Source organism: Danio rerio, chromosome 10 (assembly GCF_049306965.1).
Source record: "Danio rerio strain Tuebingen ecotype United States chromosome 10, GRCz12tu, whole genome shotgun sequence".
Classification (NCBI taxonomy): Eukaryota; Metazoa; Chordata; class Actinopteri; order Cypriniformes; family Danionidae; genus Danio; species Danio rerio.
Window position 1 is genome coordinate 8,446,834 of NC_133185.1, and position 25,667 is coordinate 8,472,500.

The 25,667-nt window shown below is 35.3% G+C and overlaps 2 protein-coding genes and 1 long non-coding RNA gene across 9 annotated transcripts in view; 1 reads left to right on the forward strand and 2 right to left on the reverse strand.

Annotated features, from left to right (window-relative positions):
• Positions 1–8,492, forward strand: part of LOC141376306 (uncharacterized) — a 32,128-nt gene extending 23,636 nt beyond the window's left edge. For both annotated transcript variants that reach the window (XR_012386131.1, XR_012386130.1), the window contains one exon: positions 7,661–8,492. This is a non-coding gene — a long non-coding RNA (uncharacterized lncRNA). The remainder of the gene's footprint in view (positions 1–7,660) is intronic.
• slc35e4 (solute carrier family 35 member E4) lies at positions 6,800–19,422 on the reverse strand. 3 transcript variants are annotated; one of them, NM_001430875.1, is made up of 4 exons: positions 19,342–19,422; positions 17,366–17,435; positions 14,807–15,420; positions 6,800–8,185 (listed from the first exon to the last, which is right to left on the reverse strand). In NM_001430875.1, exons 3-4 carry the CDS (start codon positions 15,399–15,401, stop codon positions 7,617–7,619), a joined length of 1,164 nt encoding a protein of 387 aa, NP_001417804.1. In that variant the 5' UTR covers positions 15,402–15,420; positions 17,366–17,435; positions 19,342–19,422; the 3' UTR covers positions 6,800–7,616. The 3 variants fall into 3 exon arrangements, with proteins under 3 accessions (NP_001417804.1, NP_001417803.1, NP_001017857.1); NM_001430874.1 differs by lacking the exon at positions 17,366–17,435; NM_001017857.2 differs by lacking the exons at positions 17,366–17,435; positions 19,342–19,422 and having other exon boundaries at positions 14,807–15,618.
• A 3,075-nt stretch (positions 19,423–22,497) lies between these two features.
• Positions 22,498–25,667, reverse strand: part of osbp2a (oxysterol binding protein 2a) — a 57,790-nt gene continuing 54,620 nt past the window's right edge. For all 4 annotated transcript variants that reach the window (XM_001334348.10, XM_073914413.1, XM_073914411.1 and 1 more), the window contains one exon: positions 22,498–23,939. In XM_001334348.10, the coding sequence (XP_001334384.4) occupies positions 23,797–23,939 (143 nt within the window). In that variant the 3' untranslated portion in view covers positions 22,498–23,796. The remainder of the gene's footprint in view (positions 23,940–25,667) is intronic.

The window sequence follows — 25,667 nt, forward strand, 5'->3', positions numbered from 1 at the left end:
ACTCAAAATTGTAAAAACCATTTAGTTAACCTAATCGATTTGCGTTGGGATAACATAAAGGGACTGTGTGGAACTCATAACTGAAAAAATTTAAATGTTAACAATTCATAGCATGTTTTAAAATGTTGCTGGGATTTTCCTCATACGTTTTACCACACTTCTTGCATGTTTTAGCAAATTACTTTTGATACAAACAACAGTAACAGCAAATAATTCAAAAGTGTGATTGCGGAATAAGACTCAAGACAGTGTGCTTTTTGTACCAGTATATTTGTTCAGCTTTCCATGATTGTAAAATACGTAAATAAAATAATCATTTACATATGATATTCTGACATCAGAAACTATATATACACATGAGCCATAAAATTTATGCAAATCGTCAGTGCAATTTTCCACTGCGAACAATACAAGAGACATGAAAACCATCAGTATCACGACTGTCCCTCTGTTTTAAGAGATGTCAGCATTGAAAACATAAACCAAAACACTAGTGAACCAGTAAAACTTCAACAAACATCACAGGAATAAGCAATAACATGTGAGGTATTTATTTGACAACCCTCATGTTTCACTGCGAGGAGTGAAGTATCTGAAACGTTGCACTCATTTTGTGGCTAATGAATGTTAAATTGAATAAAAACATCCTGGATTTTGCTAAATTTTTCCAGAGTTGTGACAGCACCAGCACAATAATGCGTCAACTGATGCATTTAATCTGTCATTTTTAATGGTGTAACCAATCACAAATCTCACGGTTTAGATCACATAATGGTGTTTTAGTCACGGATCTAACCATTTTTCAGATCAGCCAAAAATGGGTGGAGACAAATGCAATTTGCTTTCCATTTATTACAAAAACAGTACTGCAAGACAGTTTTGTTTTTAAAAAACAGAACTTAGAACCTGTAATTTTATTTTAAAAAAATAAAATGAAGAAATAATCAGCTAAATAAAAATACATTGTAAAATATTTAGTAATGTGAAAAATTCAGTTAATTCTACTAGGGATGCTCCGATCAGGATTTAGTAGCCGATACCGAGTACTGATTTCTTGTCATGATGATAGGCTGATAGTACCGATTCTGATGCTTCACGCTTTATTTTCCCTCTAAGTATGACACTTTAGTGGAGATCTCTCCTTACCTAAGAGAAAAAAATGGAGAATGCTTCATACAGTCCCTTTAACACGTCTCTTATAACCATTTGGTGTGGATATGTCATGGCCATAAGCAGCTTTACAGAAAATAATATAACACACATATGAAAAAATGGTTCCTCTCCTTGTAAACTCATAAACAAACCCCTGAGATCGGCTCATGAGATCGGCCAGATTGGCAAGTACCGATCAAGTCATTAAATGTGATTATAGGGCGATACCGATCTTCAGCAGATCAATCGGAACATCCTTAACTTCTACTTTTGCAGATGAAGCTAAACGTATAAATCTAACCATATCATTTGTACAATTTATATTTATTTTTTAGTCTCATTTTCAATAAATGATTCAGTTATTCACTCATAAAACTTCATGTTTCATTGCTAGATATATTACTTTTGAAGAATTATTCTGTGGCATATGTTTGATGGCTTGTTGTCGTCACCTTTTGGTTAAATATCTAAATGCTGCCTACAACTTTCATTTTGAGCGTCGAGTTAAATGCATATGATGATTGTAATCTTTACCATTAACATCAGTGGTTATATCTAAACTATAAACTGTTATCCCAGAACTTCTGTGTTATTTGATTTTTTTTGTAAGTCAAAAGACTAAAGACTGAATCTCTTTCTTGATTTTTGCCTTTTTCAAACACAGATTTGAATGCAGCAATTCGAATTATTAATAAACAAGCAAATCAACATTATTTATAATTTATGTTGCGTTGGTGTTGAGATCACGATCTTTTAATGAATAATCGTGCAGCTTACACTGAATGCATTAATGCAGGCTAAACAAGTAGTGAAAGAAAACACCTTTAATAACCTAAAAACCCCACCACATCCCAAATATCATTCCATCATCATTATATTTTACAGGAAAGCCTAAATGCTTTCATACATGTGATTTGAATGACGTGAGAGTCGATCTCTATGCGATCGTAACAAATTTAAAAAGTAAAAAAGAAAACGATTAATCCGCGGGTCACGTGTGTTCCGAACCGTAGGTTGTGATCTGTACTAATAGTGGATCAATCGTGATCAGTTACACCCCTAGTCTTTTTTAAAATGCAATATCAAAATATATCATCATTAATGGATAACACTACCAAAATGCCTATTATATGTATTAAAATAAACTTGTGTATATATTATTCCCTATCATCTTTACTCAATGCTTTTCCATTGATGAGGTTCACTAGTAATGAAGTAATGAGTGGAAACACTGAAGCGTTGATGTCCAGTTGAGACCTTAAATAAATAATGCTTGAAAGGCTTTTTTTTTCTTCAGATAACCGCCCTCAGGTTAGGCACACTTGAGTTAGTGTAGGCTTTAATAATGGCTCAATAAAACTGCCAACACTTTTACACCCTCTTTACAACATTCAGATCCTCGAACATTTCCAGTCTTCCAATTCTAAAAAGCCCAAAATGGTTTGTGTCAGTTGTAATGTCTATTAAACTCTGATATTAGCATCCAATGCACTTCGATTCAGTGTAAAAAAATAAAATAAAGTAATAATATTAATAATAAAGTGGGTTTTCTATCCAGCAGATGGCAACAAAACCTCTTTGAGGGAATGACCTTGGTCTACAACCTCAGTTAGTGTCATTTGTAACAGCAGCAAAACACACAATTCAAAATGGAGGGAAAATAATACTGTCCAGCAGGCTTCACACACAAAAATAAATAAATAAAGAAATCACTAATGAAACTAATGAGCACCCACTCAGAAGAGATGAGCAAGAGTGGAGGATTTAAAGAGGACAATCAGAGTGAAATTATCGTTTTGATTTCTCCTAGGACTTTATAGTGTGCTAAAGATGTGTGAGACTCCTTAGAGAGAGATATTAATAATGATCTGCGCTGGGAATTAGGTAAGAGGCACCAGTTTGAATCTGGTAACCTATGAACATTTTATAATATCATTCATTCTTGGGCTGCACAATATTAGAAAAAAAATTGGGATTGCAATATTTTGTTTTTCAGCTAAATACATTGCGATATGAAATATACTTCAGTGGATAGATTGAATAACTCTTCTTTGAATAATGTATTATTACAGAAAATTAGGGTGATTTTATAGGGAAGTGCATTTCCATAGATGTTGCACATTTTTATTTGATGTGTGACGTAATGTCAACTGAAACATGGAGAGAGGGCTGTGCATACAGTAGCTCAGGCTCTTTAAAAACTGTCAATATTTAGTTTTTATCTCTAAATTATTAACATTTACCTTTAGTGGATGTTTAGAGAAGATGTGTTGCGAGTCTTAATAGCAGTTGGACACAAATATTTAAAAATATAACGTACACTTGCTAGCCTTCACTTTAAAAATGTATGTTTGTTAAAGCTACAAATGTTATTGTTTTTTTGTGCCTGAATGCTTTAAACTCACTTGATGTGTTTAACAAGGGGAAAATGCAATTAATAAACTTTAAATAGTTAAAATTTGTCATTATTCTACAAGCTCCTGGTCAACAATAATTCATACATGACCTTGAGATCTTGTGATGTGACTATTGCGCATGTGCACAATGCAATATCGATGGTGAAACGATATATTGTGCAGCCCTAATTCATTCATTCCTTTTCCTTCAGCTTAGTCTCTATTTCAGAGGTCGCCACAGTGGAATGAACCACTGTTTTTTTTATGCAGCGTTGTCCTTTTAGCCACAACCCAGTACTGGGAAACACCCCAAACTCATTCACACACACATACACTATGGCCAATTAATTGACATAATTTACCTATAGTGCATGTCTATGGAGACATTTTATGATATTCTATCAAAAATAATTTGCCCACCTTTAGATGAATATTTCAGGAATATGTCATATTTTGCTCCAAAAAAAAAAAGAAAAGGATATCAAATCAAATTTAGCATAAAGGGTTTTTTGTCTTTCAAAATAAGATTTTAGCCGATTCCCTAAGTTCCCATTTCTGAAATGAGAAAAAACACCTTTACATGAAAAAACGGTATATGATTTAAATTGTAAAGTAATTATACATAAAGATAAAACATGTGTATTATAGTAATAAGCCCCACATTGAATAATAAATATTGCAGTAATAAGATAAAAAGGAATGGGTACTAAAAATATTAATATATATATGCAGTTGAAGTCTGAATTATTAGCCGTCCTTTGATTTTATTTTATTTTTAATTTTTTAATAATAATACATTTTTCACTAATAATGCTTTTTCTTTTGAAGAAAGTCATATTTGTTTGATTTTAGCTAGAATAAAAGCTGTTTTTAATTATTTAAAAAACATTTTAAGGTCAAAATTATTAGCCCCTTTAGTCTATTTTTGTTTTCGATAGTCAACAGAACAAACCATAATTATACAATAACTTGCCTAATTACCCTAACCTGTCTGGTTAATCTAATTAACCTAGTTAAGCCTTTAAATGTCACTTTAAGGTGTAAAGAAGTGTCTTGTAAAATATCTATTAAAATATTATTTACTGTCATCATGACAAAGATTAAAGAAATCGGTTATTAGAAATGATTTATTAAAACTATTATGTTTAGAAATGTGCTAAAAAAAATCTTCCCTCCGTTAAACAGAAATTGGGGAAAAAATAAACAGGGAACTAATAATTCAGGGGGTCTAATTATTCTCACTTCAACCGTGTGTGTGTGTGTATATATGTATATATATATATATATATATATATATATATATATATATATATATATATATATATATATATATATATATATATATATACACAAGTAGTGTGGATATATATATATAATTTTTTTTTTTGCAAATGATTGAGGCTGAATATAACTTTTTGTGAAAATTTCCTTGTGGGATCAGTAAATTTTTTTATGTTTCTGTAAAACAAGACATAAATCTAAATTTCTAATAGTGCACCACACTAAATAAAACTAAACTCAAGTTAGAATCCAGCAGTCTTGCTCATCTCCATTTTGTAAACGTAACCTAGATTAAAAAGTTGTAGTGCTGTAACAAACACAGGATACTTCAAACATAGCAACCTACACAAAGCTGCCTTAAAGTACCGTCTCACATCATCAAATCAAGACGGCTTGAGTTACAGTATCTAAAAATACATTATTTCTATATATTTGTTTTGTGTGCCCATTTCTGGTATTCAAAAAGTGCGAACAAGTCCAGTAACATCTAATCTGGCCATTAAAGAGACCACAGCAGTTCAAGCGGTCCTTTTTTCACAGTGCATTTGATAGACAGTCACCGAATGAATATGACAGGATATAGAAGCTCTTTCCGATGCTCATGCAGGAGATTTGTACGCACTTATAAGTGCATGTTGGCAAAACAGAGGTAATAAAAAAAAACTGTTGCGCTCAGCAACATGTGCTAAAAAGGCATGTGCTAGTTAATGTCAGTCGGTCTCAGAGCTCTGAGAGACGGTGGAAAATGACTGAAATTAAATACATTGGCACAGTGAGGAGGTACGGGGGATAAACTACACCTCAAATGTCAACATGGCCAACCAGGACACCTCGTATTTCATCTGACTCCATATTAAACCAGCAAACACTGGATGGTGCTCAGTTTTCTGTTCCAAAACCTAGTGAACTGCCCACATAGGTAGCATTATTAAGGACCAGAGACACAGTTTAAACAGCCTAAATTCCAACATAGGCTCATTCTGAAAACATAGCCCTATATACATTTCTGGAGATCGTGAATTACGTAGGCAGAGCTACGTATGGCTGCATTTCATCTTAAAAATAAAGCTACAGGGCGGTAAGTCACTGTTACTTTTCACGCTTACCAGTTGACCGCTTACTTCCATATGGATGGCTTCTTTGCTGTTACCAGTTTGTCTGGTAGCTTTATATGTACGTCGGCGGACTTGAGACAAAAGTGAAGTTGACCGCAACAACGGGGTTCGAGTGCGGTAAAGAACGGTTCCAAAAAGTAGTTAAGTCAAAAACAAAAGCTAAAAAATAAAATAAACAAGTAAATAACAGGGTGAGAATGTCTTTTCTGGATTGCCTTTTGGCTTAGGTAAGTGGGTGGGCGGGTCAATCTGTGCTTTAAAAACACTATTAGTTGGGTTTAAAGAAAAGGGAGGGTCAGTCGATCAGTTAGTCAGTCTTTTAGTCAGTCAGTTGACAGCGGCCTCTGGTGAATTTACATAAGAACAGCAGGCGTGAATGGCACTCGCGAGAGAAATTTACATCTGAAAAAGTGTACACAGTGGCCTCTGGTGTATTAGAGAAAACAAAAACTGCAAAAAATGTAGCTCCTGGGACATATTTTTTGCTTTCTCCAGAAATGTATATAGCGGTACGTAATCAGAATGAGCCTGGACTGCTAAATTCAGAAATTCATATCTTTCATGATACGTGCTAGCACGGGATGAGCTCAGTGGAAAAAAAAGTGGTGGAGAATACAGGAATCAATAAAATAATTATAACTATTTTAGATGATCAAATATTCTACATATATATATTTTCAATATATTTTATACTTGTTTAGGTATCACTGTGTTAGCTTAGCATCATGCTAACATCATACTTCAGCACAGTGGTTAAGTATAGATTATCCACAAGTATAGTACTTTGTTTTTACATGCTGACATTTATTTTTGAACGCAATTTGCCTGTAGGCTTTGGATTTTTCATGCAAAATCTTTTTTTTTTTTTTCACAAGACAGCGACACGGCATGATCCCTGTTATATTTTATGCTTTAAAATTGTGCGTGAAAAGTGCGTATCTCTTCGACACAAACGGATGCAGCTGACGTAAAGTAATAGATTATTCATCCATTTATTAATTTTCCTTTGGCTTAGTCCCTTATTTATCAGGGTCGCCACAGTGGATTGAACTGCCAACTATTCCGACATGTGTTTTATGCAGCGGATGCCCTTCCAGCCACAACGCAGTACTGGGAAAGAAATAGATTACCCAAAGTTAACTTTATTTGTCACGTATGGCGTTCTTTTGTAGAACACAAAAACGTTTTGTGATTTACAGAATGCCTAGGCTCGTATCATTTTATATTCATTCTTATTATTTAATTTACTTGATTAATTAATTTATTTATTCAAAGGTTTATTTTACCAGAGCATTTGTAATCTCTTCTTCAAGAGCGTCCTGGATACTGACATACTATAATACATTTTTATGGATATTTTGTAAAATGTTTTATAGTTTATTTTAATTTTGGTAAATATCTGAATGATTAATTAGCATGTAGTCTTGTTTTTTAATTGTCACGTTGATGAGAAATGTTGCTTTAGAAATAAGCTCCAAATATAAATATGTTTTTCATGATTTTAGTTTTACTAAACTATAAAAAAAGTTGCTTCGCCCCCCTGATTAAGTTGTTAAGGGCCAGAGACCACATCAAATCCCAATTACTTTCATTTTCCTCCTTTAGTTCCTGGCCTCTAGTCAACACTGCAGCAGCTCACTAGGTTTTGGAACATCATCTTAGGTACGTTCCTTCAATCAGTTTTCTCATGAATCTCCATCTCTGTCCTCTCATTAGGTTCTTGAGCATCTGCAAATGATTCTTCATCTGAACACGTTTCTGCAGTTGTCTGTGAAATGTTCAAGTCATTCTCCCTGGCAAGAAGCTCTTCCTCTCCACCGCCACCGGCTGGCGTTCTGGCTCTCCGGGCATCAAGGTAAGCCACAATGATCTCTGAGTTCTGGTAGATTATCATGCCCGACAGTGTGAGGGCGGCTCCGGCACAGCTCAGAGCCGTCAGCTCATGCCCAAACAGCACCTGGGAGAGCAGCAGGTTGCCCACCACATTCAGGTTGCCCAGTATGTGCAGCGTAACAGCGGAGGTCAGGGTAATGACACAGCAGCTGGCCAAGTTATAAAGCACTGACCCCAGACAGCTGAGCAAGATGAAGCCCCAGAGATGGTGGTCATACTGGAAGGGGGATTGAAGCGCAGCCCAGTTTTCCAAGGCCAGAGCAGCTACGGCCAGGATGCAGAAGCTGGGGATGGACATCAGGTACAGCAGGAAGACAGAGTTGATCTTCTCCTCCTGGAGCAAGATGCCTGACAATTGCACATGTACAAAGAAAAAGTTATACACTTTGGGTGTAGTGTACTTGACACACATCTTAAGCCATCTGGATTGTCGTTCACGAAAGCACATGCTGAGTTATAAGTGTGATGCGTAAAGTAAACAAGCCTATCCTCTGTGATGCAATGGGCACAACCGAAATAGACGACTGAAACATAAAACCAATAGGTGACCTAGATACGCCCATGTATCTTTCTTGGAACTAGTAAATAAACTAGTCGAGTAAATAAATTACACGTTGTAAAATATCTCTGTTCATTAAAAGTTTCACATATTTTGTTATTCATGGGTGATTTCAGTTTGTTTACACTTTTAACATTGCATTGCATTATAGAGCTTTAATATATACATTCGTCGTCACGCTTATTAGACCTGCTGAATTATTACCCCCTTGTATATTTCCCCCAATTTCTGTTTAACGGAAAGAAGATTTATAAACACATTTCTTAACATAATAGTTTTATAAGCTAATTTATTTAATCTTTGCCAAGATGACAGTACTTCATATTTTACTAGATATGTTTAAAGATACTACTAGTATTCGGCTTTAACTGCAATTTAAAGGCTTAATTAGGTTAATTAGTCAAGTTAGGGTAATTGTGCGATGGTTAGAATTAGTGAAAGTGTATTAGTAAATTACTGAAGTGTTTTTATTGTCATTAATATTTACAAAAATATTTGACCATAATATAGAATGTTTATTGAAGGCTCTTTATAGTGGAAAATGTTTCTACAGAATATTAAAATGTGCTAAACTCATAAAATGCTAAAAAATGTATCCTTTAAAATCCAAAGTACCTTTTTGGAATCACTGTGAAAAAAAAACCTTTTTGAACGTAAACCTTGAGTGTTATATTAAAGATGTCAATAAAAGTCACTTTATTAAATGTTTTTAACATCTAAAGTATTCAGGGCAGAAAAAGAGTCCAATGATGCAATTTAAAAGTGTAAATACACGGAAGTATAATGTAACGACATACATATTCACACTGAACTGTTTGGTATGGGACGCCTTACAAACACAACGATCTACCAATTATATGAAAAAAAATCTATTTGTATATAAATTTGTATACAATCTGTGTATGTGTGTGTGTGTGTGCTCAGTGCTCAGCATAAATGACTACACCCCTCCCAAATCTCTCTTTTAAATGAATATTTTCTATAGGAAGCTATACAATATTATATTTGTGCACATACATTAGATGAGTCAGTATTGAAGCCAAATCTGGAGCTTATCTAACAAAATAACTTATGATAACGATCTGAAATTAGTACACCCAAATTTATTTCTTAGAAAAAATTCTAAATAAAAAATTTTAAAACAGCAAAATTCAAGGGGAAAAAAAAGTACAATTCTGATTAGATTTTGTAGTTTGTAATTTTCCCCTAATATTTTGCATGAATTGAAATGTATTTTCTTTCTATTTCTAAAGATGTTTGGTGGTTAAAATATAATTTTAATAAATATATCCATTTAATAAATCAGTTATAATACAAACATTAATTTCTGAAATTGAGTGTACTCATTTATATACAGAGTACTGTATATATAAATATAAAAAGTGTGTGAAATATTATTTTCTCAGTGCCGCTGAGCTCAACAAGGCAGCCCAAACAACGTACTGTAACAGGTAACATGCAGTCTGGTCTGCACCTCTGCACACCCTAACAGAAAAACATCCGATACAGGCATATGCTGAATAAGCTTATTGTATAATGGCCTGTAATAGTGATGCTATTTACAAGAACATAAGAACAAGGTGCGAGTCCATTGAAGCGTTTTTAAGCAGCTGATACTACAGAGCTCTTCCAAATACACTCAGCTGTGAACAATTCTGCAGCGCTGGATTTAACTCATTCTCCAACTGTCGCTACATTATAGAAAAAACGTCTAGCACTTCACATAAAACAGGTGCTCAGGGCCTCGTCCCGCAGCTGTTATTTTAAATGTGGTGCTATCAATGAAAAGAACAAAAAAATATTTGCTTATTGAATGGAAAAAATAATTATTCACTTTTTACATTAATTAAGCTACACTATTTCTTATTCCTGCAAATTTAATCAAATTTGAATTTTGATTAAACTATTTTTAATTTAATAAAGCGATTATGGGAAAAAATCTATATAATTTTTTTTTTTTTTTGCGTAATATTATGCCCCCTTTCTAGCAGTCTGCATTTCATCAGGATATTTAGACATACATTTATCCTCTACAAAGCCAAATTTTGTTTTTTCATTATTTTTTTCTTCAGCTTAGTCCCTTATTCATCAGTGGTGGCCACAGCGGAATGAACCTCCAACTATTCCACCATAAGTTTTACCCAGCAGATGTACTTCCAGCTGCAAGCCAGTACTAAGAAACCAAATTTCATTTCCCTTCACTTTTGTAGCATGGGACATGCTTGATTTTTATAGTGCAGGCCCGGATTGGCTAATCGGGAGGACCGGGAGAATTCCCGGTGGGCCGGTCTGTTTTTTGGCCGCGAGGGCCGGTGTCCCTAGCTCCAGAATCTGTTGCTCTCAGCAGTCGCACTTTTTAAATTAATTTATTTATTTACTTGACCACAGTCTTCTTATTCATTATTTTTACCGCAGCTCTGCTCTTTTTATATATAACCAGCCTGCAGGTTAATAATAATATAAGTCACCTTTCACTGTACAACCGTTGTGGTCCGGCACGTTAGATTACAACGTCGCCGACCCGGGTTTGATCCTCATCTGAGTATGTTATTATTTTCATTTTTATTGTTGAGACATATAAGACTGTTAGGGTTGTTGAACATTTAAAGTTCTAAAGCAGCTGTTTTCTCAAAAAGAGACGTGATAGTGTCATTAGAAACTGATTTGGAAATGACCTTATTTTAATATAGTCAGTCGTGAACTGAGGTGGGCCGGTCTGAAGCTTGAAACTCCAGGGCTGAAAAGGAGTCCCACTCCGGCCCTGTTATAGTGTATTAGATGTATTTATGCTTTTATTAGTGCAAAAGAGAACCAGTGCTGTTTTAGAGAGCAGAAAACACAAGTAGTCTTTTAGCTCAAGCTGCACACCTTAATGGTCTAAAACATGCAAAAATGGGTTCAAGTGCGGCACTTTACCGATCTAGTTGTTTTCTTTGCATTTGTTTATAACCACTACTACTACTGGGTCAAGTGGAGCTCCTTCATTGTTCAAAGTCAAGAAAATATTGTTTCATGATCTTACTTTTAATAAATTGGTTTGGTTAGTTAAAATTAATAAAAATATATATTCACAGTGGGGGAAATCAGTATTCAATACGTCTGATTTTTTTTCAGGGGATAATATTTCCAAAGGACCTGTTGACATGGAATTGAACCAGAATAATATTTAAAAAAAAAAACAATACCAACATACAAAATATTAAAAAACTGTAAAATTACAGGGCTGCCCGATGGCCCGAGGCCAGCAAAAGAGACGCTCGGGACAGAAGACAAGATCGTTACTGTTCCAATTGGACCAGCGCTGCCTTATCACTAAAGTTTAGTTTGCCTGCGACAGTGCGACTATTTGTCAATTCCGTGCGAATATAGTCTTAGAATCAAGAAACAGTTTGTGCTTTTAAACCTTTAAATGCTACCTTCTCTGTGATGTCGTAAACACCATATTACTTTTCGGTTTCTCTTATCTGATTGGATATTGTGAGCACGTTATTTTTGTCTGTAACTTGGTAACAACCAGTACAGTGAAGAGACAGCAACATCAAATTATGAGTCTAATGTCTTTGAAGCAGACATTTATGTAAGCACAACACGTCGGAAAAAATGAAACGAGGTTTTGCACAGTTTGTCGACAGTTTAGCAAAGTAGCCACCTTTTGTTTCATCAGAACTGCCATAAAATACCTGCACATTTTTATACTGCTCCTTTTGCTTCCATAACACTTTAAATTTATTAATATATTCAAATACATTTATATATATTTTTTATATTTACAAAACTCAAAATTGTACTCAATTACAGTTGCTGTCTGGGCTCTCACTGCCTTACTACAGCTTCCTTTTTTCATGTGTTCAATACTTTTTTCCTGTGTCATTTAATTTTATTACACATAACTTTATAAACAAATTAATATTGTTTTCTTTGCATATATGCATTTATTTGGCTGTTATCAACATCTGGTGACAATTTCAAGTCAACAGCACCTTTAGAAATATGTTTACTGAGATAAATGGTGATGTGTGGATACTTATTTTCCCCCATTGTATTTTTGCTTTATCACTGTCCATGCCAAACAACTGTTTCTTAATGCATCTTAAATGACTAATGGTTAACGGTTTTCTTTGTACTTAGACAAATATTTTAGAGTGTTATTTTGAGAGTGTGTTTTTTTTTTGTGGGTGGGGGGATGGGGGGGGTTGAAGCCTTGGATGGGAGGGGACATGTCCCCCCGTTCCCCCCTGGGATTTACGCCCGTGGTCAAACTATTACACCCCTAAAAATTGCGGGTTATTTGCAAGTTCTCTCAGATGTGGTTTTCTCTTATATACCCATTATAGCGTCACACTACAAACAATGTTCACTTTGTTAAAAACAGGCCACAGCCCATTTAACGTGCATGCAAACTGTAGGTGATGTTACGTAACATTACAACAACTAAAGAATTTGGTTGAAATACACAGCACTGGAAAACAAATGCGGCTGCTGCCGTTTGTGACCCAATAGGAATGAATTCATGACAATAGGACGACACATACAGTATAGAAAACAGGTTCTGCCAGTAAACTAATGTCCTCAGTCTGGTCTCACAACATGATGTTCTCAAAGCTAGACACCCACATTTAGAGCACATCAGTGTAATAGAGCACAGCTGACACTCATTTAGCAAAACAAAACACACTATTAGCCAATCCCTGTCCATTACTGCCAGCTCCCCTGCTACTTGGGAAATCAGGTTAAAGGGATCGCTTACCAAAAATAAACATTCTGTCATCATTTACGCTTTTACAAAACTGCTCGAGTGTCTTTCATCTCTTGAACACTGAAGGTAATATTATGAAGAACACTGGAAATCGGTAGCCATTGTCTTCCATATAGTATTTTAGGGAATTCAGTGGTAACATTCTTCAAAATATCTTCTTTTTGTTCAACAGAAAAAGAAAGGGTTTGGAAAAACTCGAGAGTAAATTTTCAATTTTGGATGAGCTATCCCTTTAAAGTAGCAGTGGTGTTTGTGCTCATGGCTGGATGTCCCAGAACAGGATGTGTCAAAGGGTTGGTTCTTTCTGACTCACACTGAAGTAAAGCAGTTGGGGAAAAGATTATGGCCATAACTAGCTATATGGACAGACTAAAAAACTAGCTCTGCTGTCAGGAAATTCTGGTTGAGGATATTTTCATGTGTCAATAAATGGCCAGTGGCTTTTTTAATGATTATTGAATTTAGATACAGCTATGAATATCTTTCTGAATTTTTTAACACAGGCTTTATTGTCAAACAAGTCAATGTTCAACCGTAAGCTCTGAAAGCTCACTAATAATCACCAAGCGCATATGGTTCTTATGAGCTGAATCCTATTCATGATTCTGTTGAAATGATTCATAGGGAGTGAATCAGTTTGTCTTGGAATAATGTAGACTTTACCGGAGAACATAAATTTGACTTGATTTAATTTTAGATTTATTATAGGGCTGCACAATACATAGTTTCAGCATCGATATCACAATGTAGTCATTTGCAATAGTCACACCGCGAGTATATGCGATGTTAAGTCTGGATTATATTTCATCCTTTCGCAAGTGTTTTTTTTAAGGCCTGGGATTGCGTGAGCGTTTTAAAAGCATTGAGGCCTATGAAAGTGTACAATTTGTAACTTTGACTAATTAACAACGATTAATTTTATGGAACTGTTTATAAAACAAAGACTATGCAGTAATAATTTACATTTTGTTATTCAAATACTGTACACTTAATTACAATTTGACTCCTCGAAAAAAAATGCTGTTGTTTATTTAATCCGTATTTTTCTTTAATTTATTTACTTATCTATGCTTGTAGATTGTTTTATTATATTTTATGCACCTATATCTAAAATGATCAATTATTTCCAATTGTTCAACTCATCTAGTGAATTTGTATTCATATTACAATATATATATATATATATATATATATATATATATATAAATATGGCAATGTTAGAGTTTTCCAATATCATGCAGCGATAATTTATTTTGTAAAAAGCTGTTTATATCCAATGAAATATGTTTATTAAGACTAAAACCAATGAATGTTTTGCATCAATCAATTATCATGACGTTTCCCAATCAATAATACATTTATTCAAAGTTGCATTATATTTTTTTATTTCAGTAAACATTTTTGCATGTAGTGTTTTTGTTACCTTCATATTTTTTTTATTTTAGTTTTAGTTCAATTTGTTATTATTATATTATTAAAATGTTATATTTTTCATGAATCTAAAAACTCTAAATCTGAAATCTAACTTTTTGAGGCATTTTGCTTATATATATATATATATATATATATATATATATATATATATATATATATATATATATATATATATATATATATATATATATTACACTAAATATATGCATACATAACTTACTTTGCTGAATAGTTTTAACGCCTCTCAGCATAGTGGCAGCGAACACAAACAGGCAGCCGGTCTGGTCGAACTGCACCTCGCCCATAATGCTGAATGACGCCCCGAGGCAGATGGGCATCATCGCGGTGTACTTGAGAAAGTGGTGCTGCTTGCCCAAAATCAGCGCCGAGATCGCCAGCGTGAACAGCGGCGTCGTGGTGTAGATCATCTGCGCAAACGAAAGCTGCACATAATTGAGTCCCACGTTCCCAAACGCGATGCTGGCGCAAAACGTCAGGCTCAGCAGGAACACTTTGCACTTGGCGCTGGTGGTCAGGTCCTGCTCGCCGACGCCTTTGTGCCGGACGACCCTGCTTTTGATCAGCCCGTAGTCCACCACTATCGCCGTCAGCATGTGCAGGGCCGAAAGCAGCAGCGGGTATCTGAAGTTGTAGACGGCGAAGATCCATTTGTTGAGGCTGGATATGGTGGTGCCTGTCACGAGCCACACGGACACGGCGAACATGAGGTGCAGCATTTCTGGAGCTCGCCGGCTCTTCTTGCCGGAGTCCCGGGTCTCCTCGCGCTTGGCGGAGCGGCCATCGGCGCTGATCATGGTCGCTTCATCTTCGCATCTGCGGGGCAAACACATCTTAAGTCTGCAACGAACATACTTCGCAAAGTAAATCTGTTGATATGCGCATGAAACGAGTCGGAAATGTGTTAGAAACAGTGCTATGACTGGTCTTAACGCGCTGTATAGCAACCGTGTGTTTTGGAAGCAGACAGTAAAAACATTCCGTCTTGTCTGCATACACGTGTTATTATGTGTTGCGGGTTTGGCTGGTGACGTAAGGCACTGACGGGAGTTTGTTTTGGGCATGAGCAGTGCTGGAGGTTCAGTCGGACGAATCGGTTCGCTTGAATGTTAGTTCAATGCTTCGAAAGAGCTCGTTCTGTCATTGTTTCGGCTCTTATGACAATAATATTATTAGAAATTACTTTAGTTCATGATCTCTTTAATGAAAATGTTCTTTTGCTATTGTATTAGGATTTATTACAGAAGTAAAATTTTCCTTTCTCACCAAGAGAATTCGCCATTGTCTTTGATCCTGTAGATTGTTTAACGCTGGTTTGAACAGAGCTCCATGTATTATACCAGTTCCGTTTGAAACAACAGTGGGTAAAGCTTGTCTTGTTCTAAATTCAACTAGCAATTGAATCTGTGCACTGTTTCAGAAAGAAGTTGTCTCAAAATCATCTTATTAGGGGAGAGCGGGGCACAAAGTAACACTTTTTAGTTTTGGCCATATAATGAACAAAGAGAGATTAGACCAGTGGTCACCAAACTTGTTCCTGGAGGGCCGGTGTCCTGCAGATTTTAGCTCCAACCCTAATCAAACACACCTGAACAAGCTAATCAAGGTCTTATAGGTATACTTAAATCATCCAGGCAGGTGTGTTGAGGCAAGTTGGAGCTAAACCCTGCAGGGACACCGGCCCTCCAGGACCGAGATTGGTGACCCCTGGATTAGACAAACCATTTGTTTTTGTTTTTTACCAACAACACACAAGCCTCTCCTTCAAATAAGCACTTGTTGTATGATCTGGTTGTAGGATTGACATAATCTATGGTGCATTGCCAAAAATGCCAGGAGTATAAATGTTACTGCGGGGCAAGTTGTAACAGACAGAGGGTTAGTTGTAACACATGCTTAAAGATTACTTTAAATTGTAGCTTTATTTCCTCAGTACTTAACTCAGTTAGTTTTTTTATTCTACAGTACATAGCAATGTATGTTTATTTATTCATTTATTTATTTATTGGATAAACACATTTGGATTCATTTGGATTAGTATCCATTAATATACAATGCATTTATTTGCATTATCAGCAATAAAACAAATGTTTGTCTATTTTAAATTACTTACACTCTTAATGTTTTATTTTAAGCTTTACTTTATATGTATTCATTCATTCGTTTTTTTGTCGGCTTAGTCCCTTTATTAAAAGGGGTCGCCACAGTGGAATGAACCACCAGCTTATCCAGCAAGTTTTTTGTTTTTTTTACGTTGCCCTTTCAGCTGCAACCCATCTCTGGGAAACATCCACACACACACACTCATACACTACGGACAATTTAGCCTACCCAATTCACCTGTACCACATGTCTTTGGACTGTGGGGGAAACCGGAGCACCCGGAGGAAACCCACGCGAACGCAGGGAGAACATGCAAACTCCACACAGAAACGGCAACTGAGCCGAAGCTCGAACCAGGGACCTTGCTGTGAGGTGACAGCACTACCTTCTGGTTTTATATTCCAACATTCATTAATTTTTGAATAGTGACAGCGTGTGACATGTTCTCTTTATTGTTTACCATCCTACATTAAATATTTGGTCTAAAATCGCATGCAAGTATGACTTCAAAACAACATTAGCACTATTGAACTGACTGTGAATAATGTTGTTCTTTGGCTGTTAATATTATTTCCCTGCTTAGAATTTGCAAAGAATACTTTTCTAAATTATAATATTAACGAGGTAGTCAGAATGTGCAAATATTAAATGAACTTACCTCAATCAAGATTAAAGTGACTCTGAGATGGAAACGGAGGAAGGTTTCGCCTAATCTCATTTGTTATTACCTGCAAATTACATGTAAATTATACAGTTTATTATAAGAATTTATGACCAAGCAACTGAATAATATAATAAAGCAATTTGAGAAAATCTTTGTATATTCTACGTTTCTCTGGATGTACTAGATATATTAGGAATAGATTTGAGTAAAATGCTCTTTTTTAGTTATAAAATTTCCTTTAGATTCCAGAAAATGACTGTTGGCCAATCATGTTTTTAGTTTTTGCGTCAGGGTAAACTATTACTAATCAAAAACTTGATTTTGTTACTCTTCTTTAGTTAAAACACACACAAAATTCAGACAAGTTCAAATAAATTTTTAGATGACAACTTTTTTTGGTATTACATTGTTATAACACTATACATGGTACTTCTTTGGAACGTATTATTAAAATGTTATTTTGTAATAATTGTGTATATTTTAATAGTTTCATTTTTCTGTGTATTTATTATATAGACTAGAATAATTGCCTTTTTTATTTTATACCATGTTTTCAAAAAATGTCTCTTTATCAGTATTAGAGAAGTTAGCCTACTTTAAAAATAATTAAAATTTTGTGTTACTCACACTAATAGGTAACTTTTTAATTTATTTTAGAAACAGTGTAGCTCATTTCAAACTTCTACGAATTTATTTGTCTTCAGAACACAAAGTAAAAAAAATTATGAAATGTAAATTGTCTTTTAAACTACTGTAACATTCGAAGTGAATTAACAATGTTTTTCAAAATTGTCCAAAAACAACAATGGGTGTTGTTCAATAGTTTTAGGATAACTTTGATGAAAGGTGGTGATCCACTTCAAATGTTGACTATTCACCCAGAATACTGGTGATTTAAAATTGCATAGATAGAAAAAATATATACGTCCATATAAATCTACCATTTTAATCCAAGTTTATATGAATTAAGGCATAAATGAAATCTGTTATATAAGGTGAGGGTGTTTCTTAAGAAAATAAAATGCATAAAATGCTCAATTCATACAAGTTTATCATCTCTGGAAGTTTTGGTTTCATATGATAACTGAAGGGAGAATAAATCTCAGATTTCACTAAAAATATTAAAATTTGTGTTCAAAATAAGCACTAAAGTTATAGGAGTTTAACAACATGGTGGTAAGTAGCTAAATAATGAAGTCATTTTCAATAGCAAATGATTCACATTTTGAACCGATTCAAAAGAATCGAATTGTGCTAGTGAATCATGACAGCAGGAACGTTTAAGAAGCCCATCGACCAATTAGAAACTGGCTCGTGTTGCGCTACCTGTTTTGTATTGGCCGCCTCCAGTTTATTCAAATACAGTATTAAAATGGTTCGCCTGTAAGCAAATCCTAAACAAATTGATTGTCAAACCGTCTGAACAGTGAGTCGCTGAATGTTTTTGCTGCTGACTTCACTGATCTCTCTGGCTTTTAGATTGACAGTGCAGCAAATGGTCGCTCTGTGGTCCACAGAAGCTCATTTCATCCGGGATCCCGGGATGGGGTGCCTGAAACTGCGATGACCCTCCAGCACAGCCAAATCTATCAAATGATGACCCAATGTTGACTACAGTAACCGAATTACAGTAACGATGGTCAGAGGCCGTATGTTTGTGTGTGTAAAAGAATGACGCTGTTCGATGACGTTGAGTCACCGCAGCGTTGCTATTTTGCTCAATTTCCATGTGTAATACAGTCCCTAATACAGTTTCATACTTTCGTTTTTCCTGAACCATATAAAGGACGCGCTTGTTTTGATAACCACATTACACGCTAATAAGAGTCACGTCAAGTGAATTACACAAGCAAAACGTTTACAATAAGATGATAAAAACAACCTCGCGCAGCCGTTTAGCGGAAAAAAGAAACAACCACAGCGTCTAACTCATTAACAGCTTGTCCTAAAGCATATCCCGTGTTTCTTACCGTATTCCCGCACTGCTGAAGCTGGATGTGTGTAATTATAGATGCCATCGGCCCTTTCGGTGAACTGCCAGTTGTTGCCAGATCAGCTGTGCATGACGTCACCGCGGAGCGTCTGTTCTGTTCATTCTGTGCGCAGCTCAAAGGTGACCATCCGGCACGTGGACTGTCCGTTTACAAAGAAACCTGGAGCTGAGGCTTATTTCATGCATTAGCAATGAATTTTATACATAGAAGCCAACTCTTTCTTAATAAATGATACAGCATATGTGACTGTGTAATATAGCCTACTGTCACATTTATTTCTTTTAATATTTATTATTTTATATTTATTTATTTTTAATATTTATATATTTTAATTAATATAGATATTTATCAATCATATATGTATTCCCCTTTTCTACTGATGTGTGGTTTTACAAATAAAGCTGATGTTGTCAGTGGCTAATTTAGTGATTATGGGGCCCTAAGCAATTCCAGCCAAGGGGCTCAAAAGTTCTAAAATGGACCCTTTCTGCTTAATAATAATAATAATAATAATTTTGAATGTTTTTCTTATACAATTCGATCTTCTCTTCCACATTTTATCATAATGCAGAATAATAACGTGTAAAGCATTTGCTTTCTTATATGAATTCACAACTAAACATAATAAATGAACTGTTTTGTTTATAAAACTAAATCTTTTCTGATTTGACTGCTGGACTCATCCATGATTGAAGATGGGGGACACATTTGCGCGAATGGAATAATTACTTTATAATTAAACTTTTTAATCCCTCGCTGTACAAAACATGATAGAAAACAATGTTATATATGCTTTATAGGTATCATTTATACATCCAGGTATTTATTTGGGGGCCCTCAGATTTCCTGGGGTCATAAGCGGTCACTTTACCTTGTTTATTGGTTAAACCCACCCCTGGATGTGCCCCTTTAGTTTGGTATATGGCACATTGGATAATTATAATTCATTTTTAAATATAAGCTTTGCACTGACATTTCTTTAAAAAATATATCTGAGTCTAAAATTAGGCAAATTTTTCACAACCTCAGTTAATATAAAAATATCAAGGTAATATTTCACAGAATATTCTTTACATTGTGTTGACTGATTTTATGCTGAAAATAGTTACACAATCACATTCACAAAGCATATGGTACATTTCGGTCTAAACAGCTTCCAAATGTAGTTTGCATGATAGGTGCCTTTTAATGTTGATTTAAAGTTATTTGAATGTAACTAAATACAGGATTTACATTTGTGTTCATGAAAGGTGAAAGTTCACTTTCATCCAGTACATTTTAGGATATTTTGTTGTTAAGCTGCATAAATCGCTTCTTAGTTTGAACAATTGTGTCTTGTATTTGTTATTTTATTGAGTATCAAAACTACTACCATACTTCTATCATTGTATTAATATTTTGAATTAGTTTTATTCGATCAGAATAAACAGCTAAAATCAGTCCAAGGCACTCGAAAAATGTGGAAAAGATATTAAAAAGCCATTATTTACATGGTTATTCCCTGCGCTCTTGGGCAAACACTTGCCTTCATCAGAATAACCTGATACCCTGATGAAGGCAAGTGTTTGCTGAAACGCATAGGTGCAGTTTTAAGGATGTCTATAAAGGCTTTTGAATAGTTTTCCAAATTTTTCGAGTGCGTTGGACTGACTTTTGCTGTTTATTCTGATCAAATAAAACTAATTCAAAATATTAATACAATAATAAAAGTATGGTCATAGTCTTGATGCTCACTAAAATAACAATAAATGCTTTTTTTGTTTATTCTGATGAATCCCTCACCCAAAAAGCACTGATCCATTATTTAAGCTACCCCTGAGCACTTTTTGTTTGATTTTATTCATTCATTCATTTTCTTGTCGGCTTAGTCCCTTTATTAATCAGGGGTCGCCACAGCAGAATGAACCATCAACTTGTCCAGCACATGTTTTGGGCAGCGGATGCCCTTCCAGCTGCAACCCAACTCTGGGAAACAGCCATACACACTCATTTACACTCATACACTACAGACAATTTAGCCTACCCAATTCACCTGTACCGCATGTCTTTGGACTGTGGGGGAAACCGGAGCACCTGGAGGAAACCCACGCGAACCCAGGAAGCTCGTGCAAACTCCACACAGAGACGCCAACTGTTCCAGCTGAGGCTTGAACCAGCGACCTTCTTGCTGTGAGGCGACAGCACTACCTACTGCTGTTTGATTTTGGTTTTATTTTATTTTTGCATTTTAATTTTAGAAAAAGTTTTTTAATTATGACTTCATATAATTTTATTTCAGCTTTACTTTTGAATCATTTTAGTACATAAAGTGCGTGCATAATATGAGAACTGTTTCATTGGCAACTTGTTAAAATAATGTCTATTTACCTTTTCCATTTAATGTTTTAGGAGGTAAAAGGAAAAATGCCAGTGGTTTAGTTAAACTTTCCTCTTAGCTAACTATAATAACTCGAGTGGTGTTTTATTCAAAAGTAAAGATTTGAAAGGAGTTTTAGCTAAATTGCTGGTAATCACTGACTTGCAACTTTTCAATTACCACAGTTTTTTCTATCTTAAAAATCTGTCATTTTCTTTCTGAAGAAAACACCTACAAATGCGATTAACACAGTTCATGGTAGGGCTGAACAATATATCAGTTAAGCATTGATATCATAATGTGTGAGTCTACAACAGTCACATCAAAGGATTAGATAAATTAATAAAGATTAAAGGATAAAGATAATATTGAATACTATTTTATATTATTGCATAAAATTATATAATAATGAAAACGTTATTTTACGTTTGATTGTTCGATTTCTATATTTGAATACTGTTAGACTCCTCATTAATTCTAAAGCACTGTTCATTTAACCTTTATTTTTGTATTGTTCTATTTAGAAACGCTTGTAAATGATTATATTTTATTTTATGTCAGATTTTTCAACATCATGCAGCCCTACATTCCTTTATCTTGTTATTTTTTGGGGGGAGCATAACATAAAACAACCAACAAAACCTCTTTGATAACCCTTGAATTATTACACCCACAATTATTGTTGTTAGCCTTCTTTTGAATACGACATATATAGATTCCTATGACAACCAAACAAATCATTTACTGTGAAAAACAGAGGGGACTTTCAAGAATGATGAATTTTAAAAGTCTTTAGATTGCAATATCCAGCATATTCAACATCATAATCAAGTGATCTAATCCTAATACTCATCTTTTAGTGTCTGATTAATACAGAGTACATTGGAAAGTGTAATTTTTGCATTGCTTGTGGTTCCAAACACACAACACGTTACCTTTGGTTAAAAAAAACCTCAAACACAGTCATTAATAAACATCATGTTCAATCAGTCCTTAACATACTGTACTACAATATTCCATGATATACACTTTACCTAACTGCTTTTAATGCCCAAATACGAGTTAACCTTCACCCTCATTTTGGTTACAGTTTACGGTCAATATTCCACTGTTCCTTGCATCGTGAATGACATATGTAGCATATATGTACTTTAGCAGCTAATATTGGAAATAACAAAGTATTGCCACCACAAATATTAAAAACACAGCAACAGCCAAAGGTTCGCAAACAACCCAAAAGGTGACCTGATGCAGTGTTAGACGAATACTCCATTAGCATATCTGTCCAAGTGCATGCTTAATTTGCATAATTCAACAAATCTGCACTGCATGCAGATGAGTCATTTTGAATGACCTGCAATAGCTCATCTGTCCAAAAATAAATAAATAATTGTGCAAGTGTATCATGTTTGCAAACATTTAGTCATGACTGTATATGGAGAATCTCAATTAAGCCTTAATTCATCACCGACACAATGACATTTACATAACGCTTGTGCTAAATAACTAAACGGGCAGCTAGAGTAGAACTCTCACATTACTATTGAATAAATCAGCTTTGATAGTAATTTTTTTTTTTTTGTAAAAGCAACATCGATTCACTGATCTAGAGTCTATCTAGGTTGTTTATGGAGCGTTACTACTATCTATTCTACAGCTCAATGGAGGAACACGGTCTTGAGGGCCCTCGATCCTAATGCTTCATAAATGCGCTGAACGTCTTTTATCACACAATGGTGGATGTTATACAGTTGACCTGAAGCGAACCAGGCATGAGGAAGAGTCTTTTGCCTGGTGAAGTGTTACATTCCTCAGATCATTAACATTATAAGTGTGTGTCACTGGGACATTTATAAAGTGCTGCCACCTATTGTGCTTTTTTGTTCATGCAATATAAGTTTTCCTGCTTCAATACAGGCTAACAGCAAATTAAGATATATATTTATATACACGAGGGTGCCTTAGAAGACAAAATGTGTATATTCTGTGCATGTTTGAGATCCTTGGAAAACATTGGAAAGCAGTTTTCAAGGATTATTGGAATGGCAGGCTGGTCCTGGCTGAGGAGAGAGGCTTTAGAAGATGGCTGGACACTGACTCCAGTCCTGTCTGTCTTTGGCTTCCCAGTAGCCTCCTTTGTACATGAAGCTGCTCTCACCTGTCTCTAGGTCAGTCCTTTTCATAAACCAGATGGGCTGGTAGGTCTCCACCTCCTTACCTGTTAAATTCCGGACACAATGTGTTAGGTGACGTAATGGGATAACAGCCTGCTTTTTAGAGTACACTCAGTGGCCATTTTATTAGGTACAACTGCCATTTACGGTGTTGTATCAAAGTTTTTGACTCTTTCAAAGCATAAAAACGTGTAATGTGTTTGCAGATATTTAATAAACATGCTTAATGAGCATACCTGTTAATTTGAAAAACAATGCTCTCCTTTGATTATATCTACACTGCCAGATTACTCAATTATATTTCAGCATCTCCAGTTGCTTTATTCATCCTCCGAAATGAGACGCAGATTTAAAAATCCACAAGATGTTTTGCAATTAGAAAATAATACGAATATTACAAATGTAAACATTAGCTGAACAGCTTACAATTAAAGTCCCTTTAAGGCAAGTAATTTCACTCAGGGGCCATCTTTGAAACTCCTTTCAGGCAGTATGCTCGGGCATTCTGTCTAAATGGGGAAACATCAAATTATTCAAAACGGTTTGCCAAGATTATGATTACATCACATATTTGGAATCAACAATACAAAAAAAAACAGTTTCTAAAGTTTCATTTCTAAACATCAGAATCAAACAAAATGTGCATTTTTTTCCGAGATGACGACACCAAACTCATTCCTGGCCGTTCTACACATTATCATCCTCTGGATAATGTTGGATAAACGCTGGTCTTCTGAATTAATCCACAACTTGGGCTTGATGGCGAATCTCCTCCAGAGTGACAGTCACTCTTTGTTTACAAGTTTGTGGGCTTTCACATATTTCTTATGTCTATAAAGCAAGTATTTACTGAGATCCCAGTGTGTTTGTTGACCACCAAACTGTCGTAAAAGCACACGCCTGATCCGAGCTTCTCCCCTATAGAAACTTCAGTCTATAGACCTTTTTCATGGCTGCTGCATGGAGGGCGGGATAGCGACCAGCGTCTTCCGGTAGAATGCTAAAAACTTCCGTTTACAGCGTGTACAACTGGTAATTTGTGCTCCGAAAATGGGTTTTTAATAACGTTTTTAATGGATAACAGAGTGTTTTTGTGACACACAACTTAGAAATGTGTCTGTTAAAGCCGTTATAATCTGTCGATGTGGTTCAAGCGCGTCAGAAATACGAGAAAAACGTTCTCCTAGTTCACGTGTCTGCCGTCAGAAATAGTGTGTTTGTGCTGACAGCCTGTCAGCTGTTAGCTCGGCGGCTCTTTAACACACACACACACACACACAGAGAGAGAGAGAGAGAGAGAGAGCAAACCAGAGTACTGGCATGAAACTTAACAGGTATGAAAGTCGTGCAATTTACAAAAATGACCAATAAAAGTCTGTTATTGATCCTCTGCTGGCTGATTTGCTGTTCATTCTAATCGCGAGCCGTTTGTGTATTTCGTGTGTTGTTTTTACCACGGTTTCTGTTTTTCTGTCATTTTGAAATGACACTAGTATATATTTTCACTTTGTCACTGTTATTAAATCAGTGTGTCAGTGGCACAGTACAGTCTACGTGTGTGTGTCAAACATTTTGGTGAATTACATTTGTTTGGGCTGGTTATGTATTTGAAATAAAGAGAAAATGTTGACTTTAGCGATGACAAGGCTTCATTTCAACTGCAGAAGATGCCGTACGTCTGACAACGAGGGGAAAACGCCTCACAGCAGCTGTTTTCCATCCTATTAGATCGCATTTCTTTAAATGATCAGTCCAGGAGATGGTGCTGATGG

What these genes read in the sequence shown, in the direction of transcription:
- slc35e4 (NM_001430874.1), bottom strand. Translation starts at nt 15,401, where the DNA reads ATGATCAGCGCCGATGGCCGCTCCGCCAAGCGCGAGGAGACCCGGGAC. An exon ending in CGTTAAAACTATTCAGCAAA is followed by an intron (nt 8,186 to 14,806) that starts GTAAGTTATGTA and finishes TGCAATTGTCAG; the next exon opens with GCATCTTGCTCCAGGAGGAG.